Source organism: Hippoglossus stenolepis, chromosome 7 (assembly GCF_022539355.2).
Source record: "Hippoglossus stenolepis isolate QCI-W04-F060 chromosome 7, HSTE1.2, whole genome shotgun sequence".
Taxonomy (NCBI): domain Eukaryota; kingdom Metazoa; phylum Chordata; class Actinopteri; order Pleuronectiformes; family Pleuronectidae; genus Hippoglossus; species Hippoglossus stenolepis.
Window position 1 is genome coordinate 23,043,594 of NC_061489.1, and position 24,065 is coordinate 23,067,658.

The 24,065-nt window shown below is 42.6% G+C and overlaps 1 protein-coding gene across 2 annotated transcripts in view; it reads right to left on the reverse strand.

Annotated features, from left to right (window-relative positions):
• Positions 1 to 844: 844 nt before the first annotated feature.
• pdgfc (platelet derived growth factor c) overlaps positions 845 to 24,065 on the reverse strand; it is a 44,053-nt gene continuing 20,832 nt past the window's right edge. Inside the window, exons 2-6 of one of the 2 annotated variants that reach the window (XM_035162383.2) lie at positions 17,204 to 17,396; positions 11,136 to 11,316; positions 2,874 to 3,081; positions 2,541 to 2,758; positions 845 to 1,905 (exon numbers count right to left, since the gene is read on the reverse strand). In XM_035162383.2, the coding sequence (XP_035018274.1) occupies positions 1,792 to 1,905; positions 2,541 to 2,758; positions 2,874 to 3,081; positions 11,136 to 11,316; positions 17,204 to 17,396 (914 nt within the window). In that variant the 3' untranslated portion in view covers positions 845 to 1,791. Of the gene's footprint in view, positions 1,906 to 2,540; positions 2,762 to 2,873; positions 3,082 to 11,135; positions 11,317 to 17,203; positions 17,397 to 24,065 lie in introns of both variants that reach the window. The other variant, XM_035162382.2, reaches the window with a different exon arrangement.

The following is a 24,065-nucleotide window of genomic DNA, read 5'->3' on the forward strand; positions in this document are numbered from 1 at the left end:
GCTCGTTGTCTTTCTCTAGTATGATTTAGTTTGGCTGTATTTCCCAGGCATCTTTTTGTCTTTCTGTTCATGGACCTTTTTTTTAATAAAATGCACATTTTTTCTTCAGTATTGTTTGTTTCGAGACATAACCATAAACCACATAACCATGACATAATTTGGAGCCAGATTCCATCACGGTATTAAGGTCATGATGATACACTCAACCAATTGTAAGTCAGTTTCATGACGTTTCAACCTGTTATTCTGGTATGAAATTACTAACTAAAACTGCATATAAAGCCTTTGCACAACGGTTGCACAACCATATGTTTTGTCCCAAACCATCAACTTTAAAAATAAATACGACCTCACCTTGTGTCAGTCACAACAAGTCAACAAGTCCTGTTTTCGGAACAGGTTCGATTTGCTGCATTTTTAGCAACTGTCAACTTCATTCAACAGAGTTGTTTGAGCACTAAGAGCCACTTGCAAACCGAATCATCAAAAATAGCAAGTAAATGTAAAGTAGGATTGGTTGGGACCAATATTTTCTTTTTAAAGAACTACCGGAAAAAAAACAATATCTTAGAAAAATGTTTTTAACGTGTACTTTGACTTTTTTGTTTGGTTCATGTCCAATCTACTAACATGGATGAGGCAGGGTTAATGATTTATACGGCTGCTTTTGGCTTCACTTCTGGGATCCTATGTCGTCCATAATTATGAATAACCTATGTTTGTTACACACGTTTGTTGAGAGCTCAGTTCAATGCAACCATTTGAAAACACAATAGCAATAGTTTGATGCTGTTTGACATCATCTTCTCTTTTGTTTACTGTTCATTACACCCGATGCTGCGCCTCCTGGTAGAAATGGAAGAATTTATTTTTGTTGTTCAGTACAATGAAATACACAAACAGTTGTTGCAAAAGAGATAAATAACTTTGGTGTACAGAAAAATGAAAACATATCCATGACACAATGTAAAATGACTAATGATGAAAATGACTAATAACTACTGCACAGTGACACAGTTTGGACAAAAAAGAAAAATTCCCTTTTCATGAAACAAATAAATATCGAATACAAACAAAAGCAGATTTGTAGTTTGCTAAGATGGATTGAGTGAAGAGCCGTTATGAGCTGGTTCTGCTTGTGCAACTTTTACCTTCTCCTTGAGAATCTTTGGTAGAAAAAGGCACAAAAGTACAGAAAAGAAAAAGCAAATATTTACATGTGATATAGTCTCATTGAGGAGGCTGCGGCTGCAGATTTAACCTTCGGCGAAACACAAGAAAAACTGCTCGTGAAGAAGCACCTTCCTTTGCCTGGGTGGTAATAATAGAGAAGCCGAGGGAGTCAGGCAGCCGGAGCCGGCTCACTTATACAAATAAAAAAGTACTTGAACAAAGAAAGCTCCCATTTTCCATGACACTATCAGCCCACGCAGGCTGAACTTTAAAAGAGACCTCGAGAAGAAGAGGCAAAAAAAAATGCCTCAATGCTCTTATCTCAGAGGAGCTGAGGAAAATAGTCTTCAGGGCACATAGGTAATAGTCCAGATCTGCTCCAGTGAATTTTAGTCTCTCTATTGGTATTCCACAGCAGTCGAATCGATTCAGAAGTTTTATTAGATTCCAGTTTGTTCTGCTCCATCCAATTAGCCAAAGGACAATAGGATAAAGGGAAAATCTTTTTTGAGCTCCCCGGCGGAAGTGGATGAGGCACAGAGCGTCGCGACAGTGGCAGAGGTTCATTTTTTAAACGTGCTGTGTGATTCCAGTGGCGGCTATTACACGTGTGTGAGGTCAGTCCCAGTCATCGTTACACACACAGGCGCACTCCTCGTGGTGCTCCAAGGGCACATCAGTCATGGTCTTCTGCATGCCTCGGCCTCCGCTCCGGTGTTTCAGCAGCAGGACCTGCCAGAAAACAAGGATGAGTGAATCAGTAGCTGGACGTCGACGTAAAGCAGGTTCAGCAACATGTGTCACCACGTGCTGTTGTGTTTTTTCCATGTTTCAAGACTGGAATGAAAAAGTCTAACATTGTAAAATCCTTTTTACGTTTTAATACCATTGACGTTTTAATACCAGTGACTCAGTTATTAGTCCCATCAGATGTTGAGATTTCTCGCTTTTAAACCTCACATTTCAAACCAGACTGGTCACTAGCGTTACAATCTGGCATCTGAAGCTAAGTGTGTTCTCCTAAATTGTCAAGAAATACAATTACTACATTAGTTTGCAGTGTAGTGTCGGGTTTGCTTTTGGACTGAGAGACTTTCTGCTACAGTGAAAAGTTAGAGAGTATCCGTCTGTTGGAAGTGGTACAGTTGGAAATATTGGTTAAAGGGAAGGAAACTGCACAGAATCAAATGGAAAATACGACTACAGCAAATAACACTTTTCTTAACAGCTTTTGCATTATCTCTAAACTACCCAGTGATTTTTGTTCCTCTATGCTTCATAAGATATGTAATCAAACACCATTATATATATATAAGTGTATCATTTAATCGCTTTAAGTTATTTTGTTGATATCTTTGGTGTTTTACCTCGTGGTATTTCTTCGTGACTCTGGTGGGGACACACTGACAGTCGTAGCAGCGGTGAGAGCAGCAGGCGCAGTTTCCACCACAGCGCTTCACCAGGAGGCAGCTGGGCCAGAAAATGGCATCTGTCCTCTTCAGCTCCTCACGCAAGGATACAGAGAAGTTGCGCGGCGTGCAGCTGTACAGTCGCACTTCCTCTCGCAACAGATTGAGATCAGCCCCTCCTCAAAGACACAGAGGAGACGCGGTCAAAATCACTTCATCACCAAAGAAACACACACTCTGTCATATTAGATAAATGTACCTAACTACACCTCCATACTAAAAGTGCCCTACCTCTGGCTTTCTTATTATGAACGAAGGATTTCCCGAGCACGTGCCACGAGGGTTTGTACAACTCTTCCATATCCAGCTGCCATCGCTCTGGCTCCAGGTATTTCATGACCTCCTCCATGGTGCCCAGCCCGGCCACAGCCTCGGACAGATCCTCGATGCCCTGCAGGGACGGAGCGGGAACTGCAGGGACCTCAGGACCTGATGCACTCTGCGGGAAACGGACGATGAAGAGGGACGGAACAGAAAAGTCATTTATTAAAAAATTAAATATTGAGTTACAACAAAAAACATGTATTAGATGCATGATTGAATGGGACATTTCAAAATTAGGAAATTACATGGTCGTGTTTTCTTCTACCTCAAATGGAGGGATCTGAAACACTGAAGCTCTTTTCAGGATCCGTGGCTGCACTACCTGTGTCTAACTTACTGTTAATACTAAAACCGGAAAATTACTCGGATGGAACGACTTTGTCAACAGTGACAAGATGTGTTTAATGTCTCCGGTGTGAAAGGAAAAAAACTGTAAAGAAGGAAAGTTTGACTGCAGTTTATGTCACGATAAAAAAACAAGGTTTAAATTGGGTTCAGGCTCATTTAATGCTACAGTGGTTTGGATGTGAGCTGAGTTAAACAGAAACCATGACGGCCCATGCAGGCCAACTGGGACCCAATTTAAACTCTACGTGTTAGACCTGGTAATGTGTGACTGGAGCTCCTGAAGATCCCAGACAGACTGGTGTTTTTTCCCCAAATCATTCCCACAGTATTCAGTGGGTGGCATAAACACTTGGCCACTTGATTCTGAGAGCTGAAGAAGAAGAAGCATACACTCTTAATAAAATATTAACTTTTACTTAACTACAGCAGCCACACATGGTGATTAATTATGGCTTTTTCTTTTATCTTTATCTTCTGAACATGAAATCCGCAAGTACTGCTTTCAAATTGAGGGACCACGCTCTTGAAGGGAGGATACAACAAATAAAGGGGTTATTGAGCCAAACTGCCCTTAGAATAATCTCGTGGCGCCCCAATAATTATCAAGAATGTTTGATATTTCTTGTCTGATTCTGATTCTGCCACTTTAACCTGCAACTATCAGTCAGTTGCAAACTTCTTGCAGGAGATCGCACCCAGTCACCAAAGTTACACGTAGAGCAAGAACAGACGTTCAGGGTGAGCAGTGGGAAGGAAAGCTGCACCATTCTCCTTATTCAAAGTCAGTGCACCGTCAATCTCATTTTGAAGCTGCTATTTTAAAATAAAAAAGTTGCATAATGATGCTTTAAATGTCACAGCTCAGTTTCTGACTACGTGAACTGGCTCCATGCACTGAAGTCGAGAGGACGGGTGAATTAATATATTTCTTTAACTTGTCAAACGTGATCACGTCTACGTCGGCTCCTCTCCCGTCTTTGCATAACAGCATTTGTCCCCCTAGCTACAGGCAGCAGTGTTATTTGTCTCCGAATTTCCAAAGCCTCCAGGCTGCAGCGTTTCAGTCACAAAGAAGATTGATACCTCAGGTGTTGGTCTTCCCACAAGAGAAGAGGCTAATCTGTTAAACCTTTCAGTCCTGCGACGCTGCGTTTGTACAACATGTCAGCTCGCCGGTCTGTCTAATCTCTCGTGACTGACAGGTAGAAGGCCGCATTGTGACACTTACAAAAAAAAAAAAATGCAGCTTGTGGAACATTTAAAACGTCGGCTGCTGGGAGCTGAGCCTTGAAGGAGTTGTTGGGGAGGCAGAGATATTTTTTAAAAGAAAAACAAAACGATTCCAAGAAACTGTGTCTTCCCTTCGATGACTTATAGGAGAGAATTCAAAAGGAATCCAGTGAGGACTGGGGGGTTAGAGGAGGAAAAGTTTTCCTTTCAGCAGATGCCATGGCACTGACATAGCAAGGATTGGTGGTAAGATCCTTCTTGAATAGTTTTTACCAAATGCTAAAAATAGTAGCGTTCATAGCACTTTTAAAACCACTTGGGCAAAACATCACCATTAAGACTTTATTTCAAAGTATATTTTTTGTTTTTACAAGAATACAGATTTCAAAACATATGAGATTGACATATAGACACCGCTAAGGCTCTTTTCTGTTGCCTTTATGTGTAAAAAAATTGATATTTCTGTTTCAATAGACATAACTTTCACTACCAACACAATTTGATGCGTCCTTTAATGGTTGTTAAGCAATATATCAGCTAGAGAGCATCGCAGAGTTGAGAGTTTCTAAGAACATGTGATAATGTACCTTTACAAAAGAATTTGTCCCTGTGCTCAGGAGAAGTAACTCTCCTCATAACGCACCGCCCTTGTTTAAATTTCTTCCTCGCATCCTATGGTTGTCTTGTTTGAAATACTAGCAACAGTGCCCCCTATGATTTCTGGTGGAACTGCTTGGTTATGCCTCTTTTGTCCATATCCATAAGCTTTCACAATGATCGTAGATTAGAGAATACCATTTATAGTTACATTTTCACATTGAATAATAAGTATAACACAGGAGACACCCCCAAGATTTACCAACAGCATGAATCCATGTAAAACACTCGAAATGAGCTGCCAGTGGTTTTAACATGGCAACACCACAGGCTGCAGAAATACAGCTGATGCACAGCTGTGTTCACGCCACAGATTTGACTCCTGTCTAATGAGGCTGCCTTCATAACCACTGAGCACTTCTTTGGTTTATTTGGCACCGACTGAGATAAACAGCCACAAATGTCAAAGAAATATTTCATCGAGAAAGGGCCGGTCATAAAGCAGCCGAGAGGAACACGTGAGAGTGGAGTGAAAAGTCCTCTTTCTCCGAGCAGGAGCAATTAACAGCTTGTGAATGTTGACGGCGCCGCACACCCCCAATTAGCAGCGAACTGCTCGCTCGGCCCCAGATGGGGAAGCCGAGCAATCCTTCAGAGACGCATCAAGATGGTGTGAATGAAGCTGTAAGCAGAATGTGAGAGCTCCTGTTTAAGGAATCCAGGAAGTGAGTTCTGTAACGGACCACCAACTTTAACTGGCATGACTTTAGAGCTGTGTGTGAAGATCGACACATAAAGATTTAATGACATTGTCAAGGAACACAACGAGGGAGGCTTCACAGTGGCTTTCAGGCCGAGCTCAGCAAAGCTCCACGAGTGATTTATTGTAAAGATGATGATAGATTGATGATCCTGGAATTTTCAATAGTGAGCATTGTAAAGCTGTTTCTAATCACTATAACTAACGCTCAAGAGGCCAATCAAAGTGTCAACGCAAAAATGTCTAGTTTCAGACTGAACGACTGAGTTTTCTTTTTCTCAGCTGACATTGCTTAAATATCAAATGCACTTGTGCCCATCTCAGTGCCAGTGGGTGTGTTGGTCTTAAAGCGAAAATGTGGTCACATTGCAAGTGCATTACTATCGGGAGGCAGTGGAAAGTGATTTCTCTTTAAACCTGGTCTAAAGTCACTGATGCATTTCACTGTTATTTTAATAGTGCATTATCACAATAGTAACACAATGCACAATAAGCAAGTTACAAACACACGATGCTCATGCACCAAGTGAAAGCTTTCTTTCACCTTATAGCAATCCGCTTAGGTGAAACAGCAGTGGGCTTTTAAAGGGAATGGGAGATGGCACTCTGATTTTTTATTGCATAAATCACACCTATGTTTAAGTATGAGCCTGGAACCAGTTTGAGCCATGCACCCGATGCACAAAACTTTTTCAAACTATAAAATGAACAGAAGTTGATTTGGATACAACCCTAACACATTTGCACGATGCACTTTTGCCCACGTCCTCAGATTGTTAAAATAGTTCGGTCTTAGTCAGAACATTTCAGGAATGTAGAGACGGAAAGGTTTGAAAGACAGAGTGGAACCACTCCCAAGGAAAGGATTGGAATAAACTCAAAAGCTAATGCTGATTAGACACAGCATAAAATGTACAGATTACAGATTTACCTTTGCCCACTGAGCCCCCGGGTCAGTCCGGGTCTGGGCGTCTTACAGTATAAAAACAAAGGCTCAATAGCATAAGCAAAGCTGCTTATTTTCTTTAACTCAAAAGCTCAGTTTATGGATTTCACAGGGGAAAGAATGTCCCGAATCCTGAATGTCTCCTTCAAGCAACTGTGTGGTGGCGGTGTTGCAAGGACTGAGGTCGACACTGCCACATTAAATTGGCCTTTTTGTATGTAAGAGGTCTAAGAACTACCTAAATATCCCATCTGCTAACATGGAGGAGGCAGGGTTTATGGATTATAGTCATGTAACACCTGGGTTAAAATGTGTTTTGAAAGACCACTTGCTCTTGAAACTTCCTTTTTCCTTCACGACCCGAGACGGAGTCAACGTGTCACGTACCACTTATCACCGCCGACCCCTCCGAGCCCCCTGTCCCCCCCCGAGAAATAACCTTGTTCCCGAGCTGTGATTACCTCATTTCCAACTCTCTTTGTTCTCATAAAGCGCAACCGCATGATCTTATTTCTGCTCCCTAAAATGACAGGTTCAGCTAACTATGTTGAGATGACAATTCGGAAATAGCATCTTGGGAGAGCTCTGGAAAACAATATCTTCTCTTTCGCATGAAGCTGCAAACCGCTTCCTTGCACGAGAAAGCTCTGAGTAAGCAGCGAGGTCTGTTGTGCGTGAAAAAAGTATTTTTTTCTCTCACTATACGCCACACGCTGCAATTGAGGTTGGTATAATAACAGCCCTCGGTTTCATCATGCCAGCAGTGAAACTCCTGCATTGCATTGCCGGTCATTAACGTTTGCTTTAGCTAGAATTTGCAGAATCTGCCCTATATCTCTGTAGAGTTCAGCTGTGTGCTGTTATTCAGGGAAACGCAACAGAAGTTATTTACATCCTGAGAGTGTAAAACTCTCTTCAGTCCATTAAAACAAACAGAGGCGATGGAGTGATCATGGTGGCGAGCGGTGCAGTTTAATTCTGGACCTCACAGAGACAATGATGTATGTCTTGTTTGCTCCTTTAACCACCAACGCCCGCCACTCAACACCCCTCACGCTCCGCTCAACAGACTCCTTCTCTTCTATGTTTTAACAACCTCTTTGCCTCGGCCCTTTTTGCTTTCCCCTGAAGTCTCTTCCTGTGAATTACAGAGCGGGTCTTATTTTTTTCCCCCCTCTTCCATCGCATGGAAGTGGTGGGGAGGAATTATTGCTTGTTTAAATATAAACTAAAGTGCTGGCCCCTGCTTGGCACGGGGTTCAGTAGCTGCTGGTTGACCACAGAGGAAACAGAGTGCTGCTGTTCCAGCCTGCTCCTCCTCTGTCAGAGGAAGGTTCAAAGGGAACGTGCAGAGGCCAAAGCTTCCTCTCCCCCCCCCCTCCTCATGGTTTCCGCACCTTCTAGAGTGGGAATATGAACTCGCTCCATCAAACTGTTACAGGTCGACATTAGAACACCAGAGAAAATGTACTTTCACATCTGGTGTAAACTGATCAATTCGATTTTTTAAATATTTTTATGAAATGTTTCTGTTCTGGTATCCTACCTTTCCTGAGATAGGATAACAGCCTCATCACAATGCATTTTAGATGATCTGCATTTTATACCAGTTCATTTTAACGTACAACTTCTTTGGCCACTAGGGGTCTCTCAATCACAACAATGACAACAGACCTAGTTTGATAACGTGTCCTCACAACTCGGAGCAACGAAGCCACAAAGCAGTTAGACGACAAATGACGTCACCCCTTTCAAAATGAACGAGTAGCATTTCCGTTGAAGCTTCCAAAGCGTACATGTGAGTCATAATTCAGCTGTATGCACGCTGCTATTTACAGTAACTCCACATGAATTCACTCCATCACAGTGGGAGTACATGTACATGGTTGAACTTTCACCATTGAGACACATTTATTTTGTGAAATTCATCTTTTCGATTTTCGACCTGGCGTGTTTTTCATCATGCTCAGTGAAGCCTGTGTGAGGTAGCACTGCTATCAACAATTTGCGGGGGTGAAGAAATACTTCACTAATGATGAATAAAAGAAGAGAAAAAGCTTCAGAACAGAAGCAGAGAGAAATGAAAACGTTGCAGGGAGAAGACAAATCACTACCCGTGACCTCAGTTGCCTAGTTGTGCTTGTCAGATTTCACAGTGCTGCGGGCCATTAGGGATTAATGAGGAGTAGAGCTGTTTACTTAAAGCAAGTGAACAGAACTAAAACATGGCAGGTTAAAACATGGCAGTTGTCTCTTCAGTTTATCTCTGGGCTTTTGTCAGTGAGGGGAGAAAAAGGACAAAGGGATTCTGTGAGAGTGTGTGTGGTCTGAAGACAGAAAGAATGTGATGGAGTGGGAGGAAGACACAGGCACAAGAAGACTTTAGTCTCAGATATTTGTCGTTGTTGTAGAAACCTATGACAGAAGCAGTGGCTGCTCTGAAAGGTAATAATCACACTGTTCTCTTAAATTCAATGTGCTGAGCTGAAGCCAATGAACTCATCGATGCGTTTGCCTTGGTCTGAGAAGCAATTGACCAATCATCCTGCGACAGAGTTATCTTACAGAAGATTGGCAACAAAAAAACTAGCATGGATATGATCGACTGTGATGCACAAGATACCATAAGGAGGAAGTTCAATGAACTCTAATGCACTTAATAGTAGACTTAGTCCAAAAGGCTGTTGTTGTGAAAGGCAAATTACGTCAATCGGACAGATCCGTCCTTCGTGACTGGCTGGTTAGGGCAGAGTCAAATAAAACACTGCCTTCATCCCAACAAGAGGACATGTGATGTGAGAAGAAGCAGAATCTCAATCTGAGTCAAACTATCGTCCAACTAAAATCAGGTAAAAATAAGTATAGAGGCACTTTATCAATTCATGTGTGAATGTGAGTCGTTGTGTCAAGAGAACAAAACGCTCCATAAATCCGTTCCATCCAATCTGAAACACTGGCAAGAGCTTCTTGTAGTTTTTGTACGTAACTTCCAAAAAGCTCTAATAAAGTTTCTTACTACTGTAGTTTGATTCCATTGATATCGAACCCCTGTCCGTGATCCCACTTGTGACACAAACCTTGTGACTTGGGTCATGTTCTCTTCAATGAAAGCCAGTGATGTACTGAATGGGTTTTGGCTGATGCTCTACACACACTCTTTAAGTTTTATTGGGTAAATATCTGCCAAAAGTGTAAAAGACGAACGGAAACCAAAAAGAAAACTAGTGATTATATTCTCTATTACAGGGAAAAGGGAGAAATAACAGGAAACGGCCGAGAGAAAGACGGGTTATGTTATGTTATGTTGTCTGGTATAAATTTCAACAGAAAGGATAAAGTAAAGTATCAGGGGTATCTTTGTCGGGGGGTACTGTAAAAACACATAAAGAAAGGTATTACCTTTTGGCAAAAGGAATGAAACAGATGAACAGCAGCCCGACAGCAAAAGCACTTTTATCTCTTAATTCCTACTTTCATTTCAGGGGGCATGAGTGAATCCCCCTCGGGGTCAGAGAACCTCTTTGTGAACGTGAAACTACTTATTTTCTTCCATTTCGGTATCAAGGAACATCACCAGTGACACCGGTGACACCGAGACACCTCGTCTGTCACAATTATCTGACTGGATCTGCAGATGCAGCACGGGTTCAGAGGGTATATGGCTTTATATAGAGCGGTAATGGAGAGCATAACAGTTATTTTAGAGTAGAGACCATACTAGTCCCAGGAAATGTGAAAATTACAGAGTTTGAAACCATACACACACAAGCTGTAATCTGAAACTCAAAGAGGCAGCATGTAAGCAAATGTATTTTTGATATGTCTGTTTGGATTAACCCAGGGTCCTTTATAGAAAATCCCTTTTTTACTTCTTGAAGGAAAACCCAGGTATTGCTTAGTTAGGTTTCCCCTTTATTGTGGCGACTGGGAACATGTAATCTTACTCAGCACATTGCAGAGATAATGGTGATTTTGATGTCCCAGCTTCTGTATATGTTCATAACCAAAATAAATGGCAGTGCATGTGCCAGATGTTCCAAAGTGCTTAAACATAATTTCTCCCCAACGATGCTCAGAACCTCGGGAACACTAAGGCAGAAACGGATCGTTGCAAATTAAGAAACCGTGTTATGCAACAAGCAAATTATTCTAATTGTGCTTGCGTGGGGAGGCATCACTTACTCCCATGTGAACTCCCCGAGGTTCGAGACAGAAGCAGAGAAATTTAATGCTACGACTACTCTCGGTGCACATTTTTTCAATTCCTGACCGTTGATAATGTGCTTACCACAGGCTGGAGGGAGAAGCGAATGCAGAATCCCGGCTCAGAGGGAAAGTACTCGTCAGAGATGAAGCGAATCCTGACCTGGCTGCCCTTGGATGTCTGACTGGCTGGTACTGACTGTGACCCGCACCAATGACCCAGGATGGTCTTCTCAGTCAGATCCTCGATCTCCACAAAGTCGTACCTGGCAGGGTTACACAAAGAAAAAAGTGCGGGAGGAGATTAGTTTAGGTTTCTAAAGCTGTTTTCAGACATGACGGAATAGCTTTTCACTTATGAAGAACACAGCAGGAGATTGACCGGGTCAGATGCGTTCACAACAACAGCAAATCGCCTCAATATTCACACAAAGGGCGGCGCCTGGTTAGGAGATGCAGGAGGTAGAACATGACGAATACATTCCAGTGCAGAAGTCATGTGTTTTTGTTTACAGCACAAGAAACCATGTTACCACCAGGCATCGGCCCCTATCGCCAAAATCTCTTGAATCTCATTGTTCCATGTTGACATCTTTGTTTGCGTCTTCTACGTGTATGGCACCTCTTTTTCATCCTGAGGTATGATCCTCGCTGTGAATTGTCCAGACATTTTCCTCCAGTATTCTCACGTGTGTTGACCCGAACATTCTCTGGATATTTTACAGGGGGCTGGCAACAAGTTGCTCCGGAAAACATCAGGAAAACATCGAAAGCTCAGTGTGCGGTGTCTGAAAGCAGCTCATGACATCACTCGTTACTGGGCCCTGGGTCCGAGACTGTTAATTATCATGAAATTATCCTTATTCAAGTAATCCAGCTTCCAACTATGACACACTGTGTTTGCACTTTCACTCGCCTGCCAGTTGCTGTTTTAATTACGTATTTGCTTGTCAAGTCTGTCAGCACCTTTAATGTTTGCCATGGCGCTGTCTCCTCAGCTATTGATGGTGATACTGTAAATACAAATAACGCTGCCCAGGGAAATAAAGGGGTTTGCCCTCATTAAAGAAGAAGAAAAATGTCTCTGCGATGACAGATGTGTCTGTTATTTACAGGCTGAATTAGACGAGGACAAATCTCAGGTTGGTTGGCGGTGCAGCAGACGCAGCTGTTCTCACTGTTTGGTGGTTAATGTTCGCTGATGCAGCCTTCTGACAGGCCTGTTACACAGACACTACGTGGTGTCATTGAAATATGGTCTCAATTAAATCAACATTCCGCTTTTCTATTCTGCTGTGTGTTGACTGTGGGAAAACTCTGTGTCTCTTTTCTTGGACCCCAAAACAAATTGTTTGAAACACTCATTTTGCAAATGATCAAATTTGCATGAACGTTGTTGTGTGCTCGACAGCGTTTGAGGCTTGGATATCGATGGGAATGAAAAACGGGAAAAAGAAAAATGGACTGCAAACAGCTTTGCTTTCATTTCTTGACTCGATCATATTGAATGTTCAGAATTGCATCTCCACTCACTGTCAACAACCACAGAAATGATCCATGTAATTGAACTGCAACACACTTTAAATTGTACATAATTTTTTTCTGACAAACAAACAACAATTGCGGAAAGTTGCAGAAGCTGTTGGCAGCTGAAAGCCGCACATTGAATCTGAAGAAATCCAATTTTTTCAAACTAGGATGACACTCAGTGGAGCACTTATCTCCGCCAAGGCCCAACAGTCTGCTTAAATTCAATCAAGCTTCAGAATCCAAATTGCAGACACAAACATGCCTGATTCTTTTAATCAAGATCCACGAATTATTCTCTGAGAAATCAGTGAAAATGTCAAAAAATCTCACAAAGTTAAATAAAGAAGAAAGTCATGCTTACAAACAAACCAAAAAACAAACGGACAGGGGTGAAAACATCACCTCCTTGGTAATAACATTTGGTTCTGGGATTTTTGGGGAGTTTTCGGTTATTCATCCCGAAAATTATCATGATGCATGTTTATTCTGTGTTGACGCATTTTAAATACATGTCTAACATCTTTCCAAGACATTTCTCTTAGGATGTTCTTTCACACATCTGAGTAGACATAGGTTATGTCAAATTATCTCAAGGGACATGAGGGTCCCTGCTATATTTCTATCTTGTATGGGGTCCCTGGCTGAGAAAAAACGAGACACTCAATTCAAGGCCATGAATTTCACCCGACAAAATGGTGACATTTTATTTGATAACAATAGAAACAAAGGCACCATTTTGCTTGTTGTGTGGATCAAAACTTCACGAACCTATATTTACTATACATGACAGTCTCTCTCTCTCTCCACCGGCCACCCTGCCAACCCATAATACCAGCAAACATTATGAGGTGCAGAAGCACATGGCCGCGCTCCAGAACCTTTGGAGTGCCAAGGCTAACATTGACCAACCTCAGCACTTAAGACACGCAGTTCAGGAGTTCAGCCTTTATTATTTATACCTGTGTCTGTGTGTGTGTGTGTGTGTGTGTGTGTGGCTGCGCTGCGTTCAATACAGCCTTGTTTCACTGACTCTTCACAGTCTGGGATTAATCACTTTGCCATTTGCGTCAACAGGCACGCTAACCTCTCATTCAGTGCTGCCAATTCGGATATTTGGATTTCAAGGACATTGTTTACATTTTGCACAGGCTTGACAGATTCAGTTCAAGCTGGTTTCAATAAAACAACATGGGGGGACATGAGCAAGACTAAAAATGGATTTTCTCTGATGTTAAATAAACTGAAGGGGAGGGGCACGGGGGTCCATAGATTTACCGACGCCGCTGCCTTTTTGATTTGGAAGGTTACACAGGAAGTTTGTAATCTGCACAAACAAACTTATTGGGGAAAGTAAGACTCAAACTGTTCCTTTTGCAAAACCCTGTATTCACAGTCGAACTGAAGAAATGTCATGACGAGTGAAACATTCATTTATATGAAACCCAAACTACACTTGGCATGAAATGTTTTTTGGAAAAGGATAAAATATCCGTTTAGCTTCCTTCTGCTCTTTGGATGGGGGTCAGTGCAGAGAGAAACTTTCCTCTGTGAGACGGCTCCAGAGCTTTGACAGATGGCTCATCAATAATGCACGGCACCCTGATCATTACACGTCGCCATGTGTTCAGAATCACCGTGTCGAACAGCGGTTTCTCTGATTTACAAATGCATTGACATACATACCAAACTGTAGGAACAGACAGAACGAACACGATCACACCGACAAAGGAATCTTATATATTGGCGCTACCAGAAAGAATCCTCTTCCTGCACGATGCAAGGAATCTGTGTTTTAATATTCACAAAGCCTTCTCCTGCATACTTTTCTCCTTGTACATTATTAATAGATGCAATATCTACCGTGGAGATGATGCAGATTAGCAGCACAAACACAGTTTTTTTTTTGTCCTCTCCTTTCAGACAGACAGCAGAAATGCCTTTTCTGAGAACAGCCCTATCTGGGAGCCGAGCCGTCAAGCACGACTCTGCTGCCATGCCAACAGCAGCAAGACCAATCCCTCTCCAATATGCCTCTCCGCCAGTGGATTTGGTAAGAATGCTTTTCATCGTGCCACAGACAAACAGAATAAAAGATGAGCATCTCAACTACACAGCCTCCCTCTCATCTTTGCAAAGACTCCTTCGCTCCAGGCTCACTACCGGAGCCGAAACACTTCTAAGCGCTGTTGTTGTGCTTTATCATCAGCCATTGCTGTGAATCACCGGACAGCAGATTACAGCCTTGTTTATTTGCATCACATTGTGCTTTGAAACAAGGTTACAGGAGCCTTTCAATAGCACTGTGTTTGAATTGCCTTTTGGTGTAACCCCACTGGAATGAAAGAAATTCTGTGATTAAACTTTTAAACAGACATAAAATATGGAGGGGATTTGCAGACGAGGCCAAAGGCTTATGCACAAGAGCGTGTGTGTGTATGTGGGACATGCAGGGAGAAGTGGAAGACAACTGGGTAAACTTGTGAACGTGTGTCTGTTTCTGCTTGTGACTGCATGCTGCACTCATTTGTCTGCTGGCCCTGCCAAGAGTTTGGATCTTGAGATCTGATCAAAAACCGACTGGGCCTCTGTGGGGGGTGGCGAACAGAATGAAATATGCGGGAGTCGGGGCGGCAGACACACGGCGATGACTTGCATGACCCTGGAAAAGGATGTTGTAATTGTCTCTCGCTCTTCTCCCCCCCGAGGACGCCGACTAGTGCAGTCTTGTGAAGGCAGGACGGCACAAAAGTTGTCAATCTGCACCCTGCCCCACGGTGGAACTTTCCCTCACAGGGTTTTTGACAGCGAGTGCATTCGTCAACAGGAACCCGGCCCACCTCAGAGGTGTGCTCGAGGGCTCGAATTACCTGCACTCCTGATCCTCAGTTTTACTGACAAAAACCAACGCAGACATGATATGGAAAGTATAATGTGGAACAGAGGCATGAATCTCTGATGGCAGCACATTACAGCACTTTAGCCGACGGAATCATCAATCTCTGACAGAGCAGAATCAGAGTCAGGATCTCTAACAGTTCACTGATCAGGGTAATTAAATGCACAAGAGCTGACGCTGGAACAGAGGATTACTGATTCATGGCCACATATTCCTCCAATTCTCCACGCACGGTTAACTTCTCAAAAGATACATGCAGTGCTAGTACGTCCATCATCCCAAGCAGCCCTGTAGAGAACTGCTGCTGTTATTCACCTCTCCATCCATTAGGGGGCTCTCCAGGAATGACTTTTGAGGTCACCCTCCCCCCAGAGCTCCTCCACCTTCCCCTGGTCGGGCTCCTCTCCATGCTTTAACCAGTCAGTTGTGATATACTGACAGCAGAGCACTGAGCATAATGCACAGAGCGTAGATCGATTGTCGGGGGCTCGGAATTCCCTTTTAAATTGAACGGAAGCAGAGGCAAACCCAGACAGTAATTGAAAGTGAGCCCCTCAGTAAAGAAGAAGATGAATGCATATGTGTGTGCATGTGTGTGTTTGTGTGTATGTGCTGTCAGTCAGGGGGTGACCCACATCTTTTCGAATAATCACGTGTGCAGCTCAAAATATTGACTACATCAAGTAAAAGATGTCGGTCTCGACTATGTCATCATGGTGTCCTGGGTGAAACAAATCACTCTGCTGCTGGGTTCTCAATATTCACGAGCTGCCACGACAGACCAAAGGCAATTTCACAAATGGCCACACTCTGACTCTAAATCTTTAAAGATGGGCCACAACGCAGACAGGACACGACTTTACCTCTGACAGACATGTATCCAACATGCCACCTGGGGAAGGCCACATCTGATTGAGAGCTCAACTAGCAAACAGAGGAAACTACTTCTAACTGCTGGAGGACGTTATCATTCATTGAGTATTATGGCCACTTACAAGGGCCATAAGTCAGAGATTTCCAGAATAAGATCTTAGTATTTCGAGAGTAAAGGGGTAATATTATGAGAATAAAGATGTAATATTATGAGAATAAAATCATAATACTACAGGAATAAAGTCATAATATTATTTTTTTTTAGGTACATGTCATTTTACTGGGGGAATATCAGAAGACGATCCTGTCGCCTGCATCTAAATGAATTTTGAGTTATACTTAGTTATACTTTAGTATAGGATTCAGAATTAACGAAATACATAATCGTTTGACACATCAGCACCATATTCTCATTAACATCAAGAATTTGAAAAAACTGCAACATATTGTGTCTATTCCTACGAAAGAACCGCAGGTATTCGGAGGAAGTTTCTTCTTGAAATCATAGATTTCTTCTTAAATATAGTAAAAAACTACTCTTATCATCTTTCAAAATGAAATGTGTAAAGCTTTGGAGCGTGTTAACCCTTCAGCCCAGATGACATTGATCTAGAAAACCAGCAAACTTAGAAGACTAGGACATTTGACTAAATAATGTGATTATATGATAATAGTTCATAATATTTCCTCTGTTGAATGCCATGGTGCCAATCAAAAAACAATCTACAGCCATAAGTCAGTATGTTTGGGTTTTCTGTCCACATTGACAGGTGATACGATTCAGGAACCTTGTCCCCGACTACTTTACACTATTGAGATACTATTGTCAAGGTAGAATCTGTGTTTGTTCTTACTTGCAGATGCCGTCTTCTGGGTCCTCCAGACCAAACCTCTCATCAAAGTTGAGCTGGATCCTCATGTTGCTGGGTGCCACTAGTCTCCAGGTCAATGCAGTATTCCTGGGATACCTATGTGGGAAGTCTGGGCTCTGGACCATTCCCTCTCCAGACACTGTTATGATCTTCTCCTGATGGGAATCTTGCACTCCTAAAAAACAGAGACCAACGACAGCACATCAAGCAAGGGACTGAAATCATTTGGTCATTGGGTTTGCACAGGAGTTATCAATAAGCACTTCTTAATCTGTTGATTAGGCACAACCTGCTCTGCAAAGATCTCAAAGTGAAAGTTTCAACATCTTGTTTTTTCCATGTCAACTGACTGCATGATAACTGCTTGGATGACATGCTATGAGTCGTTGGCCCAATGGTTCGCCATGAAAGGAAACCTGGATCTGAGGCTGACTCACACTCAGGGCTTTGCTTTGAATAATAAACACAAGAGGCTGAAAGGCAGAAAGTGTGTAGAGGCAGGACTGAAGTGTCCTTTCAAAGAAGGGTGGACAGGACCAGTCTTGCACCAGTGAGGTCGAGCTCAGCAGTGGGAATGCCCAGACAAAAGCTGACAGATTTGACGGCATGGGAAATATGAACATAAAAAGTTGTAATCCTGTGTTGTTGTTATCATGAAGTCATGAGTCTAAAACTTCCAGCTCAAAGGTAACATAGCCTGATGGGTTTCACCAGGCTCCTCTCATAATGCCATTAGTGCCCACTGGGACCAGTGACTGCAGGGTGTTAATCACAGTGATGAAGCTTGTCAGTCAGTCCCTCAGGGCTCCATCAGGCCCTGTCACCTTCAGGAGACAAATTGCCCGGCTGCTTCCACCTGAGGCTCGTCGCAATGACAACACCCTGAAGATCTTCTGACCGTTTTCAACACAAAGACAGCTGGGACAGACGTTTCCTGATTAATCGATTCAATCTGTAGATGACGACAGAAGGACTGTTGTCATAACTTTGCTCGGTGGGACGCTAGTTATTCACATTCACAAATATCCATAGAATCCATGGAAATGCAGTACAGAGGCCAAAGGTTCCATAATCTGCACTTGCACTCGTCAACACTCTCATCGAATTTGTTTTGGCATGAGAGCAATTGGCAGAACAACAATATGCTAATATCAATGCTGCCTCAATACATTGTTATTAGTATCAACATGCTGTGTTGAAGTCTCTTTCTCAAAGATTACACAGAAAATGTATTCCGTCCTCCGTCTGCCCTCGATTTGTTTGAGCTGTATTTATTTTCGCACTGATGATCATTCAGCATACACAAACCAATGCAATATGTCTAGCCGTCAGTGGAACCAGCAGCGGGGGTTTAATATGCTCAGGAGAGGGAGTGTGCTGCTTGCAAGTTTGTTACAGCATTAGACGGATGAGTAACCGTTTCCTCTGTGCAACTTCCATCAACAAATTTGTATTTGAGACACATTTTGAGCTTGATTACTCTTTATTTTGCCATAAATGTGATTAGGGGGATAATTCGTGCCCAGTGGTGTGATTCACTCTGAGGTTATTTGTTTGCAATAGAAACAAAAACACAGGCAGGTTAAGTTTGTTCCTATGTTCTCACCCTGTGTAAAGTCAAATAACGGTTCCATGAGAGCTGCTCTGATTTTCTCAGGACGGTTCCCAAGGACAACAAATCTGTCGAGAGCCGGTCACTGAAAACGAGTGAGACAACTTCAGCTGGGTCTGTTTTTCACTGACAGTCAAACGCTAAAGAATCAACAGTTCTGCACTCTGTAGCTCACACTTGTCACATTACAACTATCAGCGTATAGTCTACGATCATAACATTAATAAATCAACTCAGTAATTCTTCATAACATATTATTATTTGTTGTTTTAAGACATTACGGCTAAAACGTCAGTGTCAGGCAGATTTGATCAGCTGGCTAATCCGCTAGCTAGCCTATTTACACGATTACGCAAAAACTACCAAACCGACTTCCACGAAATTTGATTGTGTGGTAGAGTATGACCCAGTGAAGATCAATTTAAATTTTGGAGAAGATCCAGATTAACAGATGGGTGTAGGATTGATTTTTTTCACATGTTTTTGTCTCAAGAAACTCGTAAACTTGTCCAATCTGAAAGTAATGCACATATTTTTCAAATGTTCCCATTTACTTTTCTAACGCAGTAATAATTCAATAACATGTAGCAATACTTTCCCAAAGATTGACAAAACATCATTGGATTTTCTTGTCGTTAACAGGAACTCACTGTCTCGTCACTGATTCAATAAATAAACAACGCTTTTGTGGAAATGTAACTTGATTTCATTTGGACGTTGTGTCCTGGCATCCTGTCTGACGCTGTCTGTCAACACAGCGAGCAGATAATACATCACTGACACCTTATGAAAGGAGACAAAAAAAGGTAGCAGATTCACTTTGATGTTTTCATTTTGGGTTTGGTGGCGAGCCAGGTGGGAACAGACTGAATGACAGTGTGCCAGATGCATAGCAAAACAACGCCCAGGCATGACTTCTCAATGAACAGGCTCTTTCATAACTGGGTGAAGAGTTTGACCCAGAGTACAAACTGTCAAACCAAGTAAAAGCCACTTTCTCCTGGCAAATCATCGCTTTTGGAATATATGCGGTTCTTTTGGACAGCAAATAGACATTGGACTTAAAAAAAACTAACTTTAAGCAATAATTTCTGGTCTGGGACAACAACTTTCTCAGGGGGGTTTACAACAACATCATACTATTCAAATAAATCAAGTGAAATGATATAATCCTTGAGTCAATATTTCTTTAAGGTGATTGTACAAAATATGGCAGATTTCTCTGTTGGTTGTTGCTGCAAGTGGCTGCAACACACTGGCTTTGATTGACTGTCTTTATATCCATCTGCTGGCTCAGGAGGAAACAAGCCGATAGCTTTCATGCTATTAAAGCTCGGCCCTCCATCACAGTGACATGTTTTTAATTACAACCCCATTAGTGTGGACTCTGGCATGCAGGCTAATAAAGTACATATTCTATAATGTGAAGGGAAAAAAATTTGTGATCCTCCAATATATGACTCAATATGTTTTGTATCGCATGTGTGATGCACATGGCATCAATAGATGTGGCATATATTTGCACGATTGTGATTAAATGTCTGCTTTTTAGTGCACTTGGGAAAATCTGTTCGATATTGACTGAAATGCCTTTTTATTACGACTGTAATTAAGTGGAGGATGTGAATATAAAGTCTGTGCTTGATTTTGCAGATAAAGGGAGAAAAAGAAGTTCTACATTAAACCATTAGTTCCTGATGAAAAGGCCGTCCAGAGATATGCACGGATGAAAGCATGTTCACTCCAAAAAAAGTCTGCAAATATCCAGCTAAATCCGCACTCACTTAACACAAGTAACTTCAGTAGGTGGGGGGGGGGACAATGTGTTTGCATTCCTCTTTTGTTCAGGTCTCGGAGCATGAAGCTCAGGACCGAGCGGTCCAAGGGATTCTGCACTGGGATCTTTTGTTCGCTTGCATCAAAGCAGAAACTCCTGAAGAGCGAGCTCCTTCAGAGTTCATCAGCTGAAAACCAATATTAGATTAAAGCGGCATTCACAAGGTCGTATAAACAACAACGCTCCTTTATAGTCCCGAAGCTTTTCCATATCATTTTTCAATAAACAACGCCGTCTTTTCATGCTTCTCTCTCAGTTGGACCTTCCCCGTTCACACCCTCGCCCTCGGATTTACCCTCCATCTGCGATACTGTAAAAATGCACCGACACGCCGCCGGCCGCGCAGGATTCTGGGTGTAACGTTGACTCGGGAATTACCTCACTCTCGGGGTTAACCAGTGTCATCTAACGATCAGAGACGCGGTCCCCCAGAGTGAATTACCTCAAACATGACTTTTCCTTGACCTACTTTTTTTTCGTCCGTGAGGAAAGTGGAGCCGACTATTAAGGGAGGAAGTGACTCTGAATAAATAGGAGCCTATACAGTGCAGCCATTGTGCTTTGTTCACACATTAGTTGGTGGAACCATTCATGCTGTTAAACATTAACCTTTCCCCTGCCAGAGCAAGACTGGAGCAAGCATGTAGGGAACTATAGACATGTGCACATTGTTATGTTAATGTACATAAGCACTGAGAGCCTATATTAATACTACTGCTACTGATGGTCATACGAATTATAACAGTAATAAAGGAGTAATATAAATATCCACATACATAGAACACTGCGCAGCGATGACACAATAGAGCGTAACACCTACTTTTAGAACGGCTCTGGTTCCGGCATCTACCTCAGATGGTTACAATATTATGGCTGATATCTAAAATCTCTTTTCGTGGGAATGGGATTTTTACTTCAAAGACTTTGTATTTGGTTTCCATTCATTGTGGACAAGCTAAACAAAACCTAAATCTTAAACCATGACCTCAGACGTTAGGTTTTGCCTCATCAGGACTGGGCTTTGGTCCCCATGAGGTCTACTTGTCCTTACAAGGTCAGTGTTTATGCTGGGAAAGGTCCTTAAGAGGTAAAAGGAGTGCACACACACACACACACACACACTGGCAGACTTTGCATTAATAAATATCAGATGCCTTCAAGGGAGGATTAACTAATGAGACCTGCCCACGTTGTCCAGACAGCTGCAAGTTTCTCATATAAAAGCTACGGGAGGAATGAGAACTATTCACTCTGGCTTCTGTTAAACTCACCAAATTCATCTTTCCTCACATGATATCATTACAGTAACTCACCACATGTGTGTCGGCTTTGGAGTTTATCTGGTGGTCACACTGAAGGATATAGGAGACACAACGTTCTGACTTTCTTCTGGCGAACGAGGTACAGTCGGGGGGCCGCAGCACTTACATCCCCAAAGAATTGGTTCGGACTCAAACTTAAAACAAAAGGAAATATATTAATTCCCACTGGAAATCAAACTGGTGAGGATTACACTGCCACATGGTTGTGGTTGCTCCGCTCGTTGGCCCCGATGATTATTTTCACACATGACGTTGCTGTAGATCGGCGCTGGGACTTCCCCCGTGTTCTCCCAGCAGCCTCACGCATCACGGATAACCGCTCACGACAGCTATTTCCTGTCCGATAATCGACAGCCGGGTCACTTTGACACTTAATCCAAATTGTTTTTAATTTCAGCGCTGTTACCCGCTGATCAAAACGAATGCGAACCCCTCCCCCCCGAGCTACAGAGCCGGAGCAGCTTTGTCCAGGTGATGAAACTGTACCTAACAAAGGACTCCCTTTTTTTTCAGGGCATGACTTTCAGGTTGGATGCAATCACTCCCACATCTGTTGCTTATTAAAGACAGTGCAGCAGTTACTACAGGTGCAGTAAATTCCCAACCCTGCTTAGGATATTTATTGCTTTTGGGTTTACAGTCGGTCAGGCCGAGAGAGGGCTGAAACACGCCATGGGAATCTTTCATACCATTAAAAAAAATAATTTGGCTGCGTGGGACCCTTCTGCAGCCATTTAATCTGCCAGGCATATGCTCCTGTATGTAGGACTGAAGCAGAACAGGCTTGACACCCAGATTCCCACGAGGGGCGGCTGAAGAAAGGTACGACAGATAGCGGGATTTGATTATAGACTGTATATAACTCACCCGATTACACATGTCTTATGAACTGAATGACTGGTGCATGTATGTTGAGGTACATGAATTATATGAACACAGATTTACATATCCATCTCTGCTCCATGTTAACTCCCTGGAAGGGAACAGGTATTTACTGTGATCCAACAGGAGCTGCCTTCACTTATATCTTTTCATAAGCATATGAAATACACTGTGTGATATTAATATTAACTGTTATTTTCTTTCCCCATGTCCACTGGTTTGTTTATTGGTTGGTTTGTCAGCAGAATTATGCAGAAACCACATGGATTTTGCATAATGACATTGATCCGGAGAAAGGTGCGAATCCAGCAATATTTTTAATCACTTTCTTTTACCATAGATTTTAGCTGATTTAAATGTAGTTTCATAAGGGCACTGTCAGGCCTCAGCAGAGTTAAGATCTCTAACTGAGACCTCGTCTAGTTGAAGATTATTTAAAATCCAGTAGCGTTGACTGACACCCTGAGCAAGGCTGCAAAGCATTTCCTTATCTCCCCGCTCGACCGTGCCAGAGAGTAGACTCCCTCTCTCTCATGGCAGAAATGTCCCTGATAATATTGATCAATCAACAGCTGTCAATACTGTGTGACCTGCTGAAGAGCCCTTTAGCAAAACAACAGAGCTCTACCTCGATCACTCATGGTGAAGTGCAATGGACACCCCCCCACTGCACAAATACAATAAATGATGATGTAAAATGAAAACATTTTCATTGGCCATTTTGGAAAAGGGTTCTTTCGTCAGTACATCTGTTTTTAAATCATATTCTGTATTTTATATCATATCCACTATGGTAACAGAGCAACAGAAACGCAGCTAGAGATGCAGTTGGGCTCCAACCCTCTCTGTCGTCTCCCCGATGCCCTTTACAAGCCTTTCACACTTAACAGGTGGACTATTATGACCAGAGAAAGCATTTTTAAGTGCAAAGGTCAGAGGTCATGAGAAACGTAATCAGTCCGTCGGTGTCGTAACATAATAACGTGATGGTTTATGGATCCCTGCAATGAAATGCTCAATTTCACACTGCTGCACCTACAGGGGGGGCCAGAGCAGGCGGTGACCCATGAGCACGAGGGGGGGGTGCGGGGTGAGAACGACCCGATCAGGAACCCTTAAGCAGGGCAGGTCATTTTTCCGAGAGGGCTGCTGCAGCCAGGGGTCGCCTGACTGAAGGGTGCAGTGTCTCTC